This window comes from Procambarus clarkii, chromosome 68, assembly GCF_040958095.1.
Source record: "Procambarus clarkii isolate CNS0578487 chromosome 68, FALCON_Pclarkii_2.0, whole genome shotgun sequence".
Taxonomy (NCBI): Eukaryota; Metazoa; Arthropoda; class Malacostraca; order Decapoda; family Cambaridae; genus Procambarus; species Procambarus clarkii.
Window position 1 is genome coordinate 10,299,880 of NC_091217.1, and position 20,989 is coordinate 10,320,868.

At 46.9% G+C, this 20,989-nt stretch overlaps 1 protein-coding gene across 1 annotated transcript in view; it reads left to right on the top strand.

The window, feature by feature from the left end:
- The window catches only part of LOC138355641 (coagulation factor V-like), a 6,297-nt gene extending 4,019 nt beyond the window's left edge, over window positions 1-2,278 (top strand). Inside the window, exon 2 of the mRNA XM_069310960.1 lies at window positions 795-2,278. Coding sequence (XP_069167061.1) covers window positions 795-2,278 — 1,484 coding nt within the window. The remainder of the gene's footprint in view (window positions 1-794) is intronic.
- The last annotated feature ends 18,711 nt before the right edge of the window (window positions 2,279-20,989 follow it).

The following is a 20,989-nucleotide window of genomic DNA, read 5'->3' on the forward strand; positions in this document are numbered from 1 at the left end:
TTCTGGAAATTACTTAATTTTTATGTTCTTGTGATGATTGGGTCAGTGTGTTGGATACATACAATACTCCTATGGTGTTCTTGAAGGTGGGAGAATGTACCTCTGTGTGTTAATAATTGCTGAAATTGTCTGATATGTAGTGCTTCGGCGATGTCAAACCTTTTATTGTTGTTGTATCCGTCAAGTCCGGTGTTGTTGGTCAGGATATCTCTGGTGATGATATGGGTGTTGGTAGAGAGGATGTGTTCTTTGATGTAGCCTTGTTATTTGCCATCATCAGGCGCCTTGAAACAGATGTTGTCTTGCCTATGTACTGAGATCGTTGGGGCTGACAGTCCCCGAATGGGAGTGTGATGACAGAGGATATTCGTCTATTTCAAGACTTGTCGCTGTGTGTGTCGGGAGGTTCTTCATGCGCAGATTAGTGATCTTTTAGCTCTTGTAGTAGATCGTCAACTCTATCTTTTGGTTGATGTCGGTAGTGGATCACGTTTCTAGCAATAATGTCTTTCAGGACTCATTCCTCCGCAGACGATGAGTCACAATAACGTGGCTAAAATATGTTGACCAGAAAACACACTAGAAAATGAAGGGACGACGACGTTTCGGTCCGTCCTGGACCATTCTCAAGTCGATTGTGGATGGAGACAATCGACTTGAGAAACCCCAGGCACCAAGTGCCAGCGGTTTTCGTATCCACAGATCTTGTCGTTGTTGTTCTATATATTCCGTCAAAGATTGTTTGAAGGCATTGGTTCACTCTGAAAGATCTTTAATTTCCGTATTTTGTGTAGATCTTAATCGACTTTTGAGGGCGGGGTGTGCAGGTGAGGCTGGTCAACACAGCTATGATACTACCCATACTAGCAAGAGCTATGATACTACCCATACTAGCAAGAGCTATGATACTACCCACACTAGCAAGAGCTATGATACTACCCATACTAGCAAGAGCTATGATACTACCCACACTAGCAAGAGCTATGATACTACCCACACTAGCAAGAGCTATGATACTACCCATACTAGCAAGAGCTATGATACTACCCACACTAGCAAGAGCTATGATACTACCCATACTAGCAAGAGCTATGATACTACCCACACTAGCAAGAGCTATGATACTACCCATACTAGCAAGAGCTATGATACTACCCATACTAGCAAGAGCTATGATACTACCCATACTAGCAAGAGCTATGATACTACCCATACTAGCAAGAGCTATGATACTACCCATACTAGCAAGAGCTATGATACTACCCACACTAGCAAGAGCTATGATACTACCCACACTAGCAAGAGCTATGATACTACCCATACTAGCAAGAGCTATGATACTACCCATACTAGCAAGAGCTATGATACTACCCATACTAGCAAGAGCTATGATACTACCCATACTAGCAAGAGCTATGATACTACCCACACTAGCAAGAGCTATGATACTACCCATACTAGCAAGAGCTATGATACTACCCATACTAGCAAGAGCTATGATACTACCCATACTAGCAAGAGCTATGATACTACCCATACTAGCAAGAGCTATGATACTACCCACACTAGCAAGAGCTATGATACTACCCATACTAGCAAGAGCTATGATACTACCCACACTAGCAAGAGCTATGATACTACCCATACTAGCAAGAGCTATGATACTACCCATACTAGCAAGAGCTATGATACTACCCATACTAGCAAGAGCTATGATACTACCCATACTAGCAAGAGCTATGATACTACCCACACTAGCAAGAGCTATGATACTACCCACACTAGCAAGAGCTATGATACTACCCACACTAGCAAGAGCTATGATACTACCCACACTAGCAAGAGCTATGATACTACCCACACTAGCAAGAGCTATGATACTACCCACACTAGCAAGAGCTATGATACTACCCATACTAGCAAGAGCTATGATACTACCCATACTAGCAAGAGCTATGATACTACCCATACTAGCAAGAGCTATGATACTACCGATACTAGCAAGAGCTATGATACTACCCATATTAGCAAGAGCTATGATACTACCCATACTAGCAAGAGCTATGATACTACCCATACTAGCAAGAGCTATGATACTACCCATACTAGCAAGAGCTATGATACTACCCATATTAGCAAGAGCTATGATACTACCCATACTAGCAAGAGCTATGATACTACCCATATTAGCAAGAGCTATGATACTACCCACACTAGCAAGAGCTATGATACTACCCACACTAGCAAGAATGGAAATACACTAATGAATGCTCGCTGAAGGCTCCGGAGTCTATAAAGGACCTAGAGGCTCTGGAAGCACAAGAGTCTCTGAAGACTCTGCATGGAGGCTCTGCATGGAGGCTCTGGAGGCTCTGAAACAAAACAAAATTTGAAAAAAAAAAAATATGAGACGAGTCTGGCCCCATAACTGAGATGGTTCAGTGTGAGGAAAGACAAGAGGGAACTGAATTCTACTATATTAGATAAGAGCTAGGAAAGATGAGATATGATTGCGACATGTAAGATCCTAAACGATACTGACAAACTAGGTAAGGTCGAACTATTTAGAAGATATAACAGCAGAACCAAAGACTATGAATGAAACCAGAGATGCAGGTAAGACATGGATGGAAGAACAGAGTTATTTAACTTTAGTGTAGTAAGTAAATAGCATTAAAAGAGCAGGTAGCTGTGGATGTTAACATACGTAGACTTTAATGTTTAAAATTATTATATACACACATGCATTGTTGCAAATACCCAAATTAGACTGCAAGCTCTTCTTGATTCACTCGCTGCTAAAATCATTGAATGTGGACTTGTTATCTCTATAACTAAATCCAGAGTTCTCCATCCCCAAGAGAAAACTCATGTCCCAATAACTTTTAAGGTCAACAACCAGAACATTGAAACGTGTAGGCAGCACAATACCTTGGAGCTGGTATTAACAGTGGCGTTATAAACGATCTACACCGCAGGGGCGCCTGACAGCTGGGTCGACAACGCTTCGGATTCGTAGTCCTGAGGTTCTGGGTTCGATCCCCGGTGGAGGCGGAGACAAATGGGCAAAATGTTTCTTTCACCCTGATGTCTCTGTTACCTAGCAGTAAATAGTAAGTTACTGGGAGTTAGATAGCTGCTACGGGCTGCTTCCTGGGGGTGGAGGTTTGGTCGAGGACCGGGCCGCGGGGACACTAAGCCCCGAAATCATCTCAAGATAACCTCAAGATAGGTTAAAAGAATGACTTAAACCACTCAAAACACTTACTGGTAAGAATATTGGTATAAATATTAAATTTGCTAGATTATTCTATATGATGTTTGTTAGATCTCTCGTTGATTATAATGCTCTGCACCTAATTAACTTCCCCGCCTCTGTGTCGGACAAACTTGAAGTAGTGCAGAATGAAGCCACGAGGATAATTCTTGGTGCCCCGAGATGCACAAGAATCATCAACATAAGAGAAGAACTGAAGCTTCCAACCATACTAGAGAGAATCATGCAAGTCAACACGACCTGGTCAGGATATCAGTAGTCTGCCAGAGCAGACTACTTATCACATGCCTCTGTATGACTAACCATCCTGTGTGATGGGGATTTTTAGCACCACGTAGCTAGCTTTTTGATACACTGTACTTCCCTTCATGTAGTCACGGGCAGCTGCACAAATGCACACGTACCTAAATGTGTTAATAATAAAAAAAATACATGCCCTCGGTCGTGCATCGGGGCATTAGATGACCGCCAGCTTAATTAACAGGCGGGGGCCCAAGAGCAGAGATCCTGTCGTGCAAGCACAGTTATGTGAGGACACACACACACAGAGTGTGTGTGGTCACTTCTGGGTAGCAAAGGTTACGACAACACGGCTTCTGAAAACTGTTATTTGTTATTGATTTGCCAGCCCCAAGAACACGTCAGCTTATGGGGAGGTTTTGACTTTGTTCACTCATGTATAAATGTGTGTGTGTGTGTGTGTGTGTGTGTGTGTGTGTGTGTGTGTGTGTGTGTGTGTGTGTGTGTGTGTGTGTGTGTGTGTGTGTGTGTGTGTGTGTCTGTGTGTATGTGTCTGTGTGTGTGTGTGTGTGTGTGTGTGTGTGTGTGTGTGTGTGTATTTACTATTTGTGCCTGCAGGATCGAGCTGTTAGCTCTTGGAACCTGCCTTTCTAACCGTCGGTTGTCTTATGTTGGTTGCCAGACCTATATTACCTCTATCATATATACTACACATTTCTCTCTCCCTCACACACACACACACACACACACACACACACACACACACACACACACACACACACACACACACAGCCCCAGGAGGCAGCCCCGAGGAGCTGTTTCACTATCACGTACCTATTTACTACTGCTAGGTGAACAGAGGCATCAGGTGAAAGAAACTATGCCCACTTGTTTTTGTATCTGAGCATGATTGTCACAGATCCCTTGTTGATGACCCGTCCAAAGGTAACGGACTAACACTTGCTGCATGTTTCCCAGTGTGTGTGTGTGGGGGGGGGGGGAATCAGGGTCGCCCCCCCCCCCTGAGACCATGGACACGGAGGTGACCAACTGTCTCCTCTGAGCCGAGGTAATTGCTTCCATCCGCCACAGTCTGGTGGATCTCCAGTAGTTTGGAAGAAAACTCCTTTCTCTGCGTCAATTTTTTCTTCTGGAGAGATAAAATAGCAGTTTGGGGTCGACCGAAGCCCCGAAGCGCGGTTTGTGCGGCAACACCGACCGAAGAGCATTGGGTTATATGAGAGAGAGGGAGGAGGGGGAGTGTGTGTGAGAGGGAGAAGGTGAGTGAGACAGAGGGGAAGGGGAGTGTGTGTGAGAGGGAGGAAGGGAGAGAGAGAGAGAGGGAGCACGAGGGAAGAGGGTCCAGGGCACACTGGTCCCACCCACCCAGCATAAGGGGAACAAGAGACGGCTTACGGGCGTAGTGAGAGTGGCGAAAACTGCAACATGGAAAAGGAAATGTAATCACTGAAGGAGGGGAGAGGCGGACGGTGCAGCCAGACTGGAATGACTGTACCAGAAACTTTAAACCAGCGAGAGATTGAAGAGCACCGCGCGGGGAGCGGAGCACAGGGAAGCACAGGGGAGCACAGGGGAGCACAGCGGAGCACAGCGGAGCACAGAAGGAATCACAGTGAGGTGAGAGAAACAGTGTAGGAAGGAAAGGCAAAGTTAAGGGTGTTCAACCCGAGACACAACACACAACTCTGCCACTGGTGAACACCCTTAACATGACGCTGCCTTAGAACACGGGAGCCCGACCACACGTGTAGGGGTTTACCAATACAACTTATACACCGGAGTATACTGTATAAATCACAGTGGAGTATACAATAAAGAACGTATACCCAAGGAGGCAGGAAGTAATAAAAGCTGCAGGGTAGGGAAGAGGCACTTACCTCTCTTGCCCTCACGGGAGAGGCACTCCCCTCTCTTGCCCTGACGGGAGAGGTACTCCCCTCTCTTGCCCTGACGGGAGAGGCACTCCCCTCTCTTGCCCTCACGGGAGAGGCACTCCCCTCTCTTGCCCTGACGGGAGAGGCACTCCCCTCTTGCCCTCACGGGAGAGGCACTCCCCTCTCTTGCCCTCACGGGAGAGGCACTCCCCTCTCTTGCCCTCACGGGAGAGGCACTCCCCTCTCTTGCCCTCACGGGAGAGCCACTCCCCTCTCTTGCCCTCACGGGAGAGCCACTCCCCTCTCTTGCCCTCACGGGAGAGCCACTCCCCTCTCTTGCCCTGACGGGAGAGCCACTCCGTCTCTTGCCCTGACGGGAGAGCCACTCCCCTCTCTTGCCCTGACGGGAGAGGCACTCCCCTCTCTTGCCCTCACGGGAGAGGCACTTGTCTCTGTTGCTCTTATGGGAGAGGCACTTACCTCCCCACGGGAGAAGTACTTCCCACTCCTCACAAAAGGTTACTTAATTGCCGTCACACCTGCACACACCTGTACACACCTGTCTTCACACCTGTACACAAGAGCCACGGAGATAACATGGGCGGGAGTGCCTCTGGGACACGGCCGTTGCCACGGCAACACAGGAGTCACAGACTCTTTAATACACCAACAGGCGGAGCATAACAATAACTTTTTTAACTTTTATTTGTTTAAATTCCCAGATAAATCTGTTTTTGTCGTCTCCGTTAATGAAAGTGTGTGTGTGTGTGTGTGTGTGTGTGTGTGTGTGTGTGTGTGTGTGTGTGTGTGTGTGTGTGTGTGTGTGCGTGCGTGTGTGTGTGTGTACTCACCTATTTGTACTCACCTATTTGTGCTTGCGGGGGTTGAGCTTTGGCTCTTTGGTCCCGCCTCTCAACTGTCAATCAACTGGTGTACAGATTCCTGAGCCTATTGGGCTCTATCATATTTACACTTAAAACTGTGTATGGAGTCAGCCTCCACCACATCACTGCCTAATGCATTCCATCTGTGTGTGTGTGTGTGTGTGTGTGTGTGTGTGTGTGTGTGTGTGTGTGTGTGTGTGTGTGTGTGTGTGTGTGTGTGTTTACTCACCTATTTGTACTACTAACCTATTTGTGCTTGCAGGATCGAGCATTGGCTCTTGGATCCCGCCTTTCCAGCCATCGGTTGTTTACAGCAATGACTCCTGTCCCATTTCCCTATCATACCTAGTTTTAAAATTATGAATAGAGTTTCCTTCCACAACCTGTTCCCCAAGTGCATTCCATTTTCCCACTACTCTCACGCTATAAAAAAACTTCCTAACATCTCTGTGACTCATCTGAGTTTCCAGTTTCCACCCATGTCCCCACGTTCTGTTATTATTACGTGTGAACATTTCATCTATTTCCACTTTGTCAAATCCCCTGAGTATTTTATATGTTCCTATCATATCTCCTCTCTCCCTTCTTTTCTCTAGTGTCGTAAGGTTCAGTTCCCTCAGACGTTCTTCATATCCCATCCCTCGTAGCTCTGGAACAAGCCTCGTCGCAAACCTCTGAACTTTCTCTAGTTTCCTTATGTATTTCTTCAGGTGGGGGCTCCATGATGGCGCGGCATTCTCTAAGACGGGTCTCACGTAGGCAGTGTAAAGCGCCCTAAAAGCCTCCTCACTTAGGTTTCTGAATTAAGTTCTAATTTTCGCCAGTGTAGAGTACGCTGCTGTCGTTATCCTATTTATATGTGCCTCAGGAGTTAGATTAGGTGTCACATCCACTCCCAGGTCTCTTTCTCGAATCGTTACAGGTAGGCAGTTCCCCTTCATTGTGTACTGTCCTTTTGGTCGTCTATCACCTGATCCCATTTCCATAACTTTACATTTACTGTTGTTGAACTCCAGTAGCCATTTCCCTGACCATCTCTGCAACCTGTTTAAGTCCTCTTGGAGGATCCTACTTCATCTGTCACAACTCTTCTCATTAATTTTGCGTCATCCGGAAACACTGACATGTATGATTCCACTCCTGTAAACATATCATTTACGAAAATTAGAAAGAGGATTGGGCCCAGCACCGATCCTTTAAGGTACTCCACTCGTTACTGTTCACCAGTCCGACTTCTCGCCCCTTTCCACTACCCTCTAGCTCCTTCCTGTTAGGTAGTTCCTCAGCCATGCTAGGGCTTTCCGCTTACTCCTGCCTGCTTCTCAAGTTTGTATAGCAGTCTCATGTGCGGTACTGTATCAAAGGCCTTTTGGCAGTCAAGAAATATGCAGTCTGCCCAGCCTTCTCTGTCCTGCCTTATCCTTGTTACTTTGTCATAGAATTCTAAAAGGTTTGTTAGGCATGATTTCCCTGTCCAGAACCCATGTGTGTGTGTGTGTGTGTGTGTGTGTGTGTGTGTGTGTGTGTGTGTGTGTGTGTGTGTGTGTGTGTGTGTGTGTGTGTGTGTGGACAGTTGAGAGGTGACTGACGGTGGTCTCTGCACCACCTTTCTTCCTCCTAGCCATCCCAGCTGCCTTTCCCTCCCACCGGGAAGGGAAAGTACTGTCCGGTTGTGTCGGTCGAATGGTTATGGGATCCTGTACATCAGTTGCATTGCTTCTGGCAGTATAGGTTCGAGTCACCTGGGGTGTGAGCTTTCAGTTATATATATATATATATATATATATATATATATATATATATATATATATATATATATATATATATATATATATATATATATATATATATATATATATATATATATATATATATATATGTATATATATATATATATATATACATATATATATATATATATATATGTATATATATATATACACCGGGAAACACCGGGAAGGGATCAGGACAAGGATTTGGGACGGGATGGGGAGGAATGTATATATATATATATATATATATATATACATATATATATATATATATATATATATATATATATATATATATATATATATATATATGTATATATATATATATATATATATATATATATATATATGTCGTACCTAGTAGCCAGAACGCACTTCTCAGCCTACTATGCAAGGCCCGATTTGCCTAATAAGCCAAGTTTTCATGAATTAATTGTTTTTCGACTACCTAACCTACCTAACCTAACCTAACCCAACTTTTTCGGCTACCTAACCAAACCTAACCTATAAAGATAGGTTAGGTTAGGTTAGGTAGGGTTGGTTAGGTTCGGTCATAAATCAACGTTAATTTTAACTCCAATAAAAAAAAATTGACCTCATACATAATGAAATGGGTAGCTTTATCATTTCATGAGAAAAAAATTCGAAAAAATATATTAATTCAGGAAAACTTGGCTTATTAGGCAAATCGGGCCTTGAATAGTAGGCCAAAAAGTGAGTTCTGGCTACTAGGTACGACATATATATATATATATATATATATATATATATATATATATATATATAAAGAGGATAAGTGAACATATGAATGGAAGTAACTGCAGAAGGCCTATTGGCCCATACTTGCTCTTCCTGCTTCCATATTGGTTCGAGGTCTTGAAGTAGGAAGAATATAGTTGTGCATCAAGACGCCTGAACGCGTTTCGTAATTTGAAAATATTGAGAAAATTCGTGTTAGAATGATTAATCTTACTTTTTCGATCATATTTAATAATATATGTTTACAAGAAAGACTGCTACCAAAATATACTAATATATATATATACACAACTGACCCTCTATAGGATGCAACCCACCAGCAGTTGCCTATAGCTCCCCATGTGCTATATTACCTGCGAAGTGAAGTGAACAGAGGCATGAGGCGAGAGGAAAGGTGCTCAACCACTCACCTTCCTCCCTCTAAGACACCGGCACGCAGCCTGCTCGCCCACGCACCGTCCTGTAAACCAGCAACAAAATGGCTATAGTCCGAGATGTTATATCCAGAGGCTTGGAGGAGGGCAGGCGTGCCCGGGTACGGTCACCAGGGTACAGGGCCGCAGGGTACAGGGCCGCAGGGTACAGGGCCGCAGGGTCGCAGGGTACAGGGCCGCAGGGTACAGGGCCGCAGGGTACAGGGCCGCAGGGTACAGGGCCGCAGGGTACAGGGCCGCAGGGTACAGGGTCGCAGGGTACAGGGCCGCAGGGTACAGGGTCGCAGGGTACAGGGCCGCAGGGTACAGGGCCGCAGGGTACAGGGCCGCAGGGTACAGGGTCGCAGGGTACAGGGCCGCAGGGTACAGGGTCGCAGGGTACAGGGCCGCAGGGTACAGGGCCGGAGGGTACAGGGTCGCAGGGTACAGGGCCGCAGGGTACAGGGCCGGAGGGTACAGGGTCGCAGGGTACAGGGCCGCAGGGTACAGGGCCGCAGGGTACAGGGCCGCAGGGTACAGGGCCGCAGGGTACAGGGTCGCAGGGTACAGGGTCGCAGGGTACAGGGCCGCAGGGTACAGGGTCGCAGGGTACAGGGTCGCAGGGTACAGGGTCGCAGGGTACAGGGCCGCAGGGTACAGGGCCGCAGGGTACAGGGCCGCAGGGTACAGGGTCGCAGGGTACAGGGCCGCAGAGTACAGGGCCGCAGGGTACAGGGCCGCAGGGTACAGGGCCGCAGGGTACAGGGTCGCAGGGTACAGGGCCGCAGGGTACAGGGCCGGAGGGTACAGGGCCGGAGGGTACAGGGCCGGAGGGTACAGGGTCGCAGGGTACAGGGCCGCAGGGTACAGGGCCGGAGGGTACAGGGTCGCAGGGTACAGGGCCGCAGGGTACAGGGCCGGAGGGTACAGGGCCGCAGGGTACAGGGCCGCAGGGTACAGGGCCGGAGGGTACAGGGCCGCAGGGTACAGGGTCGCAGGGTACAGTCACCTCCGCTGGTAGTTATGGTGGCAGGAATCTAGTGTGGGTGGAGGCGGCGCCGCGGTGTCTGGGGAGGACCTCAACACGTGGGACCCCCCCCCCCTCACCCCCCTCCCCCCGTCCCATCCCTTATCGTAATGGCTTTACGGCGCTTTCCCCTGATAACTCCTCCTTCTTACACAGTTGGATTGATCCATGGTTTAGGTTGACTTAGAATTTTTGGGGAAGACTGGCTCTGGAATCGGAATTATTTAGGTATTTTCTATTCTTAATTAATTTTCTAATTAAGGATTTGTTGTGCTGTAGTCGTGTTACCAGAGCTTCTTTTAGCACCAGCTGAGGAAGGTGTAGCAGGGGAGAGGATGGGATATGGAAGGGAAGGGAAGGGTATGAGAGCTGAGGATATGGGAGGGGGGACGGTAAGGCATGGGAAGGAAGCGAGAAATTAAGACGTAAGAGCAGTACGGAGGAGGAGGTGGGCGGGGCGGGCGCCTGCCTGGCTGCCTGACCGAGAATTATCCCAGATATCATGATCCTCGTGCCGTGTGGGGGTGTGGGAGGGGGGTGAGGGCTGTGGGAGGGGGCAGAGGGGTGTGGTTTTTTGGGGGGCAAGTAAAGAGGAAGGAGAGGCATAGGTGAAGGGAAGTATAGAAGTGGGAAATACAGTGAGAGGTATGAAAGCAGGCGGGCTGTCTGCCTTGCTGACACGATGTGTGGGTGTTGGCAGCTAAGCTAAGGTGGCTCCCTCTTGTCAGGGAGCTGTGAGTGTGTGAGAAGTTCTTCACATGTGTTTCACCTTATATGGATGTCCATAGATGAATACTGTGTAGCATTCATATATACACACTCCGATGCTTCCACACGTGCCACGTTTGTGGTAGAAAATAATAATAATAACAAAAATTTTGTTTTGTTTAAGGCTCTTTATTTTATTATTATTATTATTATTATTTATTGAGTTTTTCATACATACACATACTTATATATACCTATATACATATGCATATACACAACTTAATACGTACACACATACATACTCAATTTTTTCCAGTTATTAAAGGAAGGATATCTCGTCAGTATTTCATCTGGGAATTATATACTGTGGGGCGGGGTTTTCATCTAGTAAATCGAAGCTCTTGGGCCACCAGCTGTGGGAGCGGGGCGTCTCATCTTGGGCCACCAGCTGTGGGAGCGGGGCGTCTCATCTTGGGCCACCAGCTGTGGGAGCGGGGCGTCTCATCTTGGAGCAATCTTTCTAACATTGGGTCCTCTAACATTTGGATGGTGTTCCACACCCTGATGGCTTGGTGCTGCATTCTGATGTTCAGTGGCTGTATGTTCAGGAGCTCATGGAGCTCCTGGATTGTCTGATCATATGGTGGGCGGTGTTTTGCTGCTCTCCTTAGCGCCTTATTTTGCACTGCTTGCAGTTTCTGCATGCTAGTTTTCTTAATGGTGTGTAATGGTACTCTGGGATACTCTAGATGCGGCCGGACTAGAGCCTTATATAGGTGGATCTGGATGTTAGTACTGAGGCTTCGGAATCTCCTCAGTTTTCCTAAGGCTGCTTTGGCTTTATTTAGTCGGTCCCTTACATGAATTTGTTTCCCTGTTCCATTTATCATAAGTCCCAGTATTCTGCCGACCTCCGCATATTGGATCGGATGGTTGTCAAGGATGATGGGGTCCGGGTTTCTTTTCGCAATGTGTATTATCTGAAACTTTTGTTTGTTGGTGCTAATTTTCCATTGCTTCTCAAAGTTGTTTATAAGTTCAATTGCCGCCTTGATCTTGTCGGCTAGTAGCGGCTTTGATGGTCCCGGTTGGCATATTATTTGGGTGACATCATCAGCGTATGTGATGTATTCTCCATGTTGGGGTTGGGGTAGGTCAGCTGTATATATGTTGAATAGAGTGGGGGAGAGGCAGCTTCCTTGTGGTACTCCACTTTTCAATTCTATTACGTCACCCAAGTAGCTGCCGATATTAAGCCTAACAGTTCTATTGTCTATAAAGCTGCAGAGAGTAGCAGTAAATCTCTCAGGAAGCCCTAGTTCAGATATCTTATATTTTAGGCCTGTGTGCCACACTTTGTCGAAGGCTTTCGAAACGTCTCTAAGCACTATATTACACTGATCTTTTTTCGACACTGCGTTGGCTATTTGCCCGTAGTTCAGGGCTATAGCTGTATGGGCCCCTCTGCGGTGTCTAAACCCATGCTGCCTGGTGTTATACTTCCCTTCCTCTTCCATGTACTTCACAAGTCTCTGATTGATAATTTTTTCGAATATTTTACCTGGTACTTCGAGGAGGGAAATTGGCCTGTAATTTTCAGTTTGGGTTGGGGGTTTACCTGGCTTGGGGATTAATCTTATTGTGGCATTCTTGAAGTATGTGGAGAATAGTCCAGATGCAAGAGCTGCATTTATTATACATGTGTATTGATGGAGTGCAATCACTGGTAGGTTGGATAATACCATCTTATTTATCTTGCTGTTGCCCGGCGCCTTGTTCTTGAAACCCATAATTGTTTTATGGACCTCTGCAATGGTTATGTGTTTCATGAGGTGGCAGTCATTGCGGATGTTGTTAAGGTCTATTGTTATCCCAGGATATGATATTATCCCAGGAATTATCCCAGATATCGTGATCCTCGTGCCGTGTGGGGGTGTGGGAGGGGGCAGAGGGATGTTGGAGAGGGCAGAGGGATGTGGCAGAGGGCAGAGAGGTGTGGGAGGGGGCAGAGGGGAGTGCATTGCTTCTGCTACTTTGGTCCACAACCTGATAATACCCTAACATGATTTCATATATTTATCACACAGGCATACATTTGCATGTACGGGCACGTATGTACGTGTTCGCATTGCAACGCATGTACGTACATTCACGCATATACAGGCGAGTACACTCCCAAACGTGACAACATTTTGTTACTAATGTTAGAGGTGTGTGGCAGACGAGCCGTGTGGTCATGACGGCCACGGGTGCCACACGGGTGCCATACGGGTGCCACACGCGTGCCATACGGGTGCCACACGCGTGCCACACCCAGCCTCCTGGTCTAACCCTCACCGCGGCTACCACCTAAAGTGTCTTGAAATTAATGGACAGGCCTGGGAAGATAAGGGGTCAGAGAGGGGATATGTGGAGAGAGAGAGAGAGAGAGAGAGAGAGAGAGAGAGAGAGAGAGAGAGAGAGAGAGAGAGAGAGAGAGAGAGAGAGAGAGAACCAGGGAAGTGGCATTGGAAACGAATGGTATTGTTAGCCAGTGGTATTGACGCCAGTTTTTTTTATATTTTTTTATGTTTTTGTAAGTGGTTGTGATAAGAGCAGTAGAGACTCACTATACACTGGCCACTCTGTGAGAACACAGTGCACCATACACGTATAACGTATCGGAAAATGAATGAAAAGATATGAAAACTGAAGAATCTCATGGGGGTGTGGGGAGGTAGAGAGGTGGAAGGGGGGGGGTGAGGATTATGGTCAGGGGAAAGTTATGATGAGAGGGCGAGAATGAGAGCAATGGGGTAAGTAGAAAATAGTAGAGTAGTAGAAAAGGTAGAAGAGTAGAAAGTAGAAGTAGAGACTGTAGAAGTAGAAAAGGTCGAAGAAGAAAGTTGCTGGCACCATCCATTCTGGTAAATCATATACAAGGAATGTAACTTGTCTGTACAATAATATTATCACAGGTGTTCATGTGTCAACTGTAAGTATGTACTTATACCAGCAAGAATGTTTAGGTCAGTAAGCTCAGGGGCTCTCTACTCCTCACTAGCTTTCATGATAAGAAGTTTTAAGGACTCGAATTAAAGACAATTTACAAGAATAAGTTAATCAGTTATATATTTAGCATTATAAGTATCATAATTCAAGCAGTTAAACTTTATATTTACTATGTCAAGATTAATACACAAGGTGAGCCACCACACAGGAATTTGAACACACTATGGCTGACTGCCCCTGAAAGTCATACACCTTAAGTAGGAAACACACCAAATACGTCACCTTACAGTTAAGTCACCAAAGACTTTGAATCTAAGCTGGATAAAGGAGTGGGGGGGGGGGGGTGCGGCTGATAGATAGATAGAGTCCCTCTCTCGTCCTGAGGAGGTCAGCCTGGCGACTGGAACCTCTTAACAGCGCTCTAACTCTCGTTCCTGCTCACTCTTCAATCCTCTGTGTCTTGAATGTACAGTTCCATGGGTATTTATGGGGGAACTGGAAGCTATGCTCCGCCTTCCTGCTAAGATAGACGGAGCACCTAAAACTCTACCTAAACCCCTAGACAGCGGCTTGTTTGATGGAAACACACAGCTAACCGTCTGTAATTATCAGTTTAGCAGAAAGCAGGGTCACTTCACACGACCTCACCTGTTGCAATGAACACTCTAGATGCGTGACTTCTTAATTGCTAAGAGGCGACTGACTGGCGCCCTCAAATATCTTATATGACTGACTGATGTTGTATGTGAAATATAAGACTAACACCTTTATGGTGTTACACACAGTCTAAACTTAGTCATTCCAGTCTTCCAAGAATCATCTACAAAGCGAATAACCGTGTGTGTATTAAGTTTTACGTCTCGTGAATATAATTTCTTTGCTATAAGTCTGAACTGCAAAGCCTTAATTAAAGTCTTGAATAAATTACATGAAGTTAAATTGTAATCATTCTGCTGTTCTTTTGTGGCTCATATGCTCATTTTTGTTTTAATTTGTTAGGGAAATGTTAGTTAAAACTATAATTTGATTATTAAACTAAAAACAAAAAGATAGGTGAAAATTAATTATAGAAAATTACAAAATATTTGATAGAGAAGAGAATATTTTATGGCTGTCATACACCCACCTGTCATACACCCACCTGTCATACACCCACCTGTCATACACCCACCTGTCATACACCCACCCGTCATACACCCACCCGTCATACACCCACCTGTCATACACCCACCCGTCATACACCCACCCGTCATACACCCACCTGTCATACACCCACCCGTCATACACCCACCCGTCATACACCCACCTGTCATACACCCACCCGTCATACACCCACCCGTCATACACCCACCTGTCATACACCCACCTGTCATACACCCACCCGTCATACACCCACCCGTCATACACCCACCCGTCATACACCCACCTGTCATACACCCACCCGTCATACACCCACCCGTCATACACCCAGCTGTCATACACCCACCTGTCATACACCCACCCGTCATACACCCACCCGTCATACACCCACCTGTCATACACCCACCCGTCATACACCCACCCGTCATACACCCACCTGTCATACACCCACCCGTCATACACCCACCCGTCATACACCCACCTGTCATACACCCACCTGTCATACACCCACCCGTCATACACCCACCCGTCATACACCCACCTGTCATACACCCACCCGTCATACACCCACCCGTCATACACCCACCTGTCATACACCCACCCGTCATACACCCACCCGTCATACACCCACCCGTCATACACCCACCCGTCATACACCCACCCGTCATACACCCACCTGTCATACACCCACCCGTCATACACCCACCTGTCATACACCCACCTGTCATACACCCACCCGTCATACACCCACCCGCCATACACCCACCCGTCATACACCCTCCCGTCATACACCCACCCGCCATACACCCACCCACCATACACCCACCCGTCATACACCCACCCACCATACACCCACCTGTCATACACCCACCCGCCATACACCCACCCACCATACACCCACCCGTCATGCACCCACCCGTCATACACCCACCTGTCATACACCCACCCGTCATACACCCACCCGTCATACACCCACCCGTCATACACCCACCTGTCATACACCCACCCGTCATACACCCACCTGTCATACCCACCCGTCATACACCCACCCGTCATACACCCACCCGTCATACACCCACCCGTCATACACCCACCCACCATACACCCACCTGTCATACACCCACCCGCCATACACCCACCCACCATACACCCACCTGTCATACACCCACCCGTCATACACCCACCCGTCATACACCCACCCGTCATACACCCACCTGTCATACACCCACCCGTCATACACCCACCCGCCATACACCCACCCGCCATACACCCACTTGTCATACACCCACCTGTCATACACCCACCCGTCATACACCCACCCGTCATACACCCACCCGTCATACACCCACCTGTCATACACCCACCCGTCATACACCCACCCACCATACACCCACCCACCATACACCCACCCGTCATACACCCACCCGTCATACACCCACCCGTCATACACCCACTTGTCATACACCCACCTGTCATACACCCACCCGTCATACACCCACCCGTCATACACCCACCTGTCATACACCCACCTGTCATACACCCACCCGCCATACACCCACCCACCATACACCCACCCGTCATACACCCACCCGTCATACACCTACCTGTCATACCCACCCGTCATACACCCACCCGTCATACACCCACCCACCATACACCCACCTGTCATACACCCACCCGCCATACACCCACCCACCATACACCCACCTGTCATACACCCACCCGTCATACACCCACCCGTCATACACCCACCTGTCATACACCCACCCGTCATACACCCACCCGCCATACACCCACCCGCCATACACCCACCCACCATACACCCACCTGTCATACACCCACCCGTCATACACCCACCCGTCATACACCCACCTGTCATACACCCACCCGCCATACACCCACCCGTCATACACCCACCTGTCATACACCCACCTGTCATACACCCACCCGTCATACACCCACCCGCCATACACCCACCTGTCATACACCCACCTGTCATACACCCACCTGTCATACACCCACCTGTCATACACCCACCCGTCATACACCCACCCGTCATACACCCACCCACCATACACCCACCTGTCATACACCCACCCGCCATACACCCACCCACCATACACCCACCCACCATACACCCACCCGTCATACACTCACCCGCCATACACCCACCCACCATACACCCACCCACCATACACCCACCCACCATACACCCACCCACCATACACCCACCCGTCATACACCCACCCACCATACACCCACCCGCCATACACTCACCCGCCATACTGTAACAAGTTAAGCTTGTTTTAGAAATTATTGAGGAATTATAGATCTCAGATCAGATGGGTTTAACATTGTACCACGTGGTTTAACAAATATGGAGTGAGAGGAGAGTTTTCAACCTGATAGGCTAGGGCAGGTCATCTCCCCAGAGAGTAAGGCATTAGCAAGGTTAGAAAAACAAGATGGCTGTCCCTCCTTGTATTAATTCAACAAGGATGAATAATTCAATAATACAGTATTTGCAGTAACAACCAATCCGGTTTAAGTAATTAGGTGAGGTAAACATGAATGTAGAGTAAATATCAAAGTTCGTAAACGGTCACAGAGAAAGTGACGTTAGTTAGTGTAGGGGGACTAGTTCGTTAGGCCGCTTACGACTCGGCCTAGGTCAAAGGTCATGCGGCCTAAGGGTCACCAAAACCGTCCGTATTGTTAATTATAAATTAATTATACTTAATTATAATTATAATTAAGTATAAATTCAAGTCACTAGTCAATATTATAATTGGAAATAGCCGGGCTCAAAATGCCTATAGAATTACCATCAGTTTCAATAGGAATTCAACCATCTGGGTGACCAGTAAATATGATTAGTTTGTTCAATTAACCGTGCTTAGTAATTGAGCCGTCAGAGCTGGCTGAGTGATACTAGCTAGCTTCAGTCTGAAGACATAGCAGGTTAGTAGTGTGGGTTGAGCAGCAACTGGGAGAAGGACATCACCTCCCCAAAGACCAGACCAACACCCGCTCGACTTAGAATATTACGGTAAAGTGCTGCAGAGTTGATACACTTGATAATTATTTTTGTCGCAGTAGGAAATAATTCAGTTAGGGAGTGTGTCTTTTTATTTCCACATTTTTTTTATATTCTTGATTAATAAATTTTGTTTAGTATTTATGGTATTCTTGAGTTTTCCCATAAATATATATGATTGTTTTTGCCGCGGTGTCCACGAGTCGGGTTTATGGAACTGAGTCAGTATACATATTCCAAGCAAGCCATTCTATGTTAATCTCAGATACATTCCCTTGTTTTCGATTTAATTCCCACAATTAACATAAATTCATACCTCCCGTTTCCAGTAATTGGGGATTAATCCCCCAAGGAATTAATGATTAATTGATTGGTCCAATCCACAATTAATTAATCGTCACGATCGTGTAGGTTTGGTGGTGGCAGTAAAAGAAGATCCTTGAGTTATGCTAGGGGCCCAGCACAGCTCTTGTGTGTGTAGTATCTAAGGCGGTCAAGCGTCTAAGATCATGAGAAGTGAACTAAGGGCTGAGAGTAAAGCTCCGGGGTCTTAGAGATAAGTTAACTAAGGGCAGGGTGGTGGACACAGCAGAGACATTACCTCGTCCCCTTTACAATACACCCACCCTTCATACACCCACCCGTCATACACCCACCCGTCATACACCCACCCGTCATACACCCACCCATCATACACCCACCCGTCATACACCCACCCGTCATACACCCACAAGTTCGTACTCAAGCTGGAGTTTGTATTGATCAATACAAGTACAGCGCTGGAGACTGAGCTCCGAGATATATGCTACGTTGGACATACTGCAAATACAATTGAGTAGAAGTTTTACACTTCATTTGCAAGTGGGAGTTATTAAGCAACATCATTCTCATCACCATCCTGAATCGCCAAGACAATGAAAGATATGATTATAATCACACGCACCGACGATCGTAGGACGCTTCGTACGCTTGAGGCTGTGGCTATTCGGGAGCTGACACCAGTTATCAGATGAATTAGACTTTGAGCATACAGCTGTTCGATGGTCCTCCATTGACTCAGAGGGAAGATGTAAGACCTAGCGGACAGCTAAGAAGCCGGAGTCAGGCAACAATCACCTCATCCTATCCTTCGGCGCTCCCTACCATTAAGCAAGTTAGGTGAATCATAGAGTGAGGTGTACCCACACTTATAAATGTCTAGAGTTCTCCTTGTAAGTCCACACCATCTGGTCACCATTTGGTCCGGGAGACATCTCCCGTCACGCAGGGTGCATTCGCACCTCCACAGATCTCCAGTATCATCTTTTGATACTGGTAATGGCTCAAAAGGGCCACCACTTACGGGCTATTCATGCCCGTGCCACCTCTTGGGTGGCTTAATCTTCATCAATCAATCTTGTAAGTCAGTTACAGCCCCGCTCCTGTGCCAGGTAAGTTGACTACGGGCTCACCATAGCCCGTGCTACTTGGAACTTTTGTTCCGAGTACCTGAATCTAAAACAGCAACCTTGTAAGTCACAGCCCCGCTCCTGAGCCAAGTAAGTCCACTACGGGCCCACTATAGCCCACGCTACTTGGAACTGTTTGTTGACCAGACCACACACTAGAAGGTGAAGAGACGATGACGTTTCGGTCCGTCCTGGACCATTCTCAAGTCGATTATCATGAGAATGGTCCAGGACGGACCGAAACGTCGTCGTCCCTTCACCTTCTAGTGTGTGGTCTGGTCAACATACTTCAGTCACGTTATTGTGACTCATCGCCTGCATTTGGTACTTTTTGTTGTGAGTAGCTGAATGTAAAACAAGAACAACCTTGTAAGCCCAGTACAGCTGTGTCAGCTCAACAGTGTACTTCTGATGACGTCACATTGCTGACGAAACGTCGAACAATAAAAATGGAAAGACTAAGTGATCTGGTGTTTCCTCAGCCTCCAGACAGTAGAAGATATTTACTTAGAATGGAAAATATCCGAAAGAAAATTAATCATCGTAATGACACTGGCTGAAATGGACAAAGATGTGAAGTTGACCATAAGAAACAAGAACTTGGAGGTACATGAAAATTAGGAGGAGGAGCAATGCAAGTGTTGTATATGTGAGGAATGTGTTGGGAAGGATGTGCTGGTGTAGCTCAGTACACAGCTTGAAGAACAATTATAGTCACAGTCCGAAATAGAAGTCATTGTATTAAATAACCAATAGCTGGAAAGGTGAGGTTTAGCACATGACCCTCGTTGGTACGACCACTCTGAGATCAGTATATTTAGGTGCCTTTTAAACCCCCCCCCCCAACACTCATCAACCATTGGTCTAAAAGATGGTTGCTAGACTTCATCCCTGGTAAATGCAATGCAATGTGGATAAAAGTGAGGATAAACGACCACAGGGAAAGTTCAGGCACCAAACCTGCCACATGAGGGACACGCAACAAAATAAAGACCAAGGGACACGAACAACAGCTGGTTACGCAGACGAATCGGAAGGAAACACTTCATTAGTGTAAGTTGCGACCAAGTGGCGGCAACGAGAGAGTGTCGAGGCAAGTCCAGAAAGCAACTTCAAAAGGAAGTACGACGAAAAACATGAAGAATAAATGTCACATTGAAAATGTGGGTCTAAGGAGCTAACGCCCGCGCGCGCGCGCACACACACACACACACACACATATTTCCATATATCTGGTAGGGAGACCTACCAGAAATATGGAAGACTGCTAATGTAGTCCCAATATACAAAAAGGGTGATAGACAAGAGGCACTGAACTACAGGCCTCTTGTTGGGAGTTATGATTAGTAAGATGGGAGTTATGATTAGTAAGAATTTAAAACAAAAGGATCAATGCAT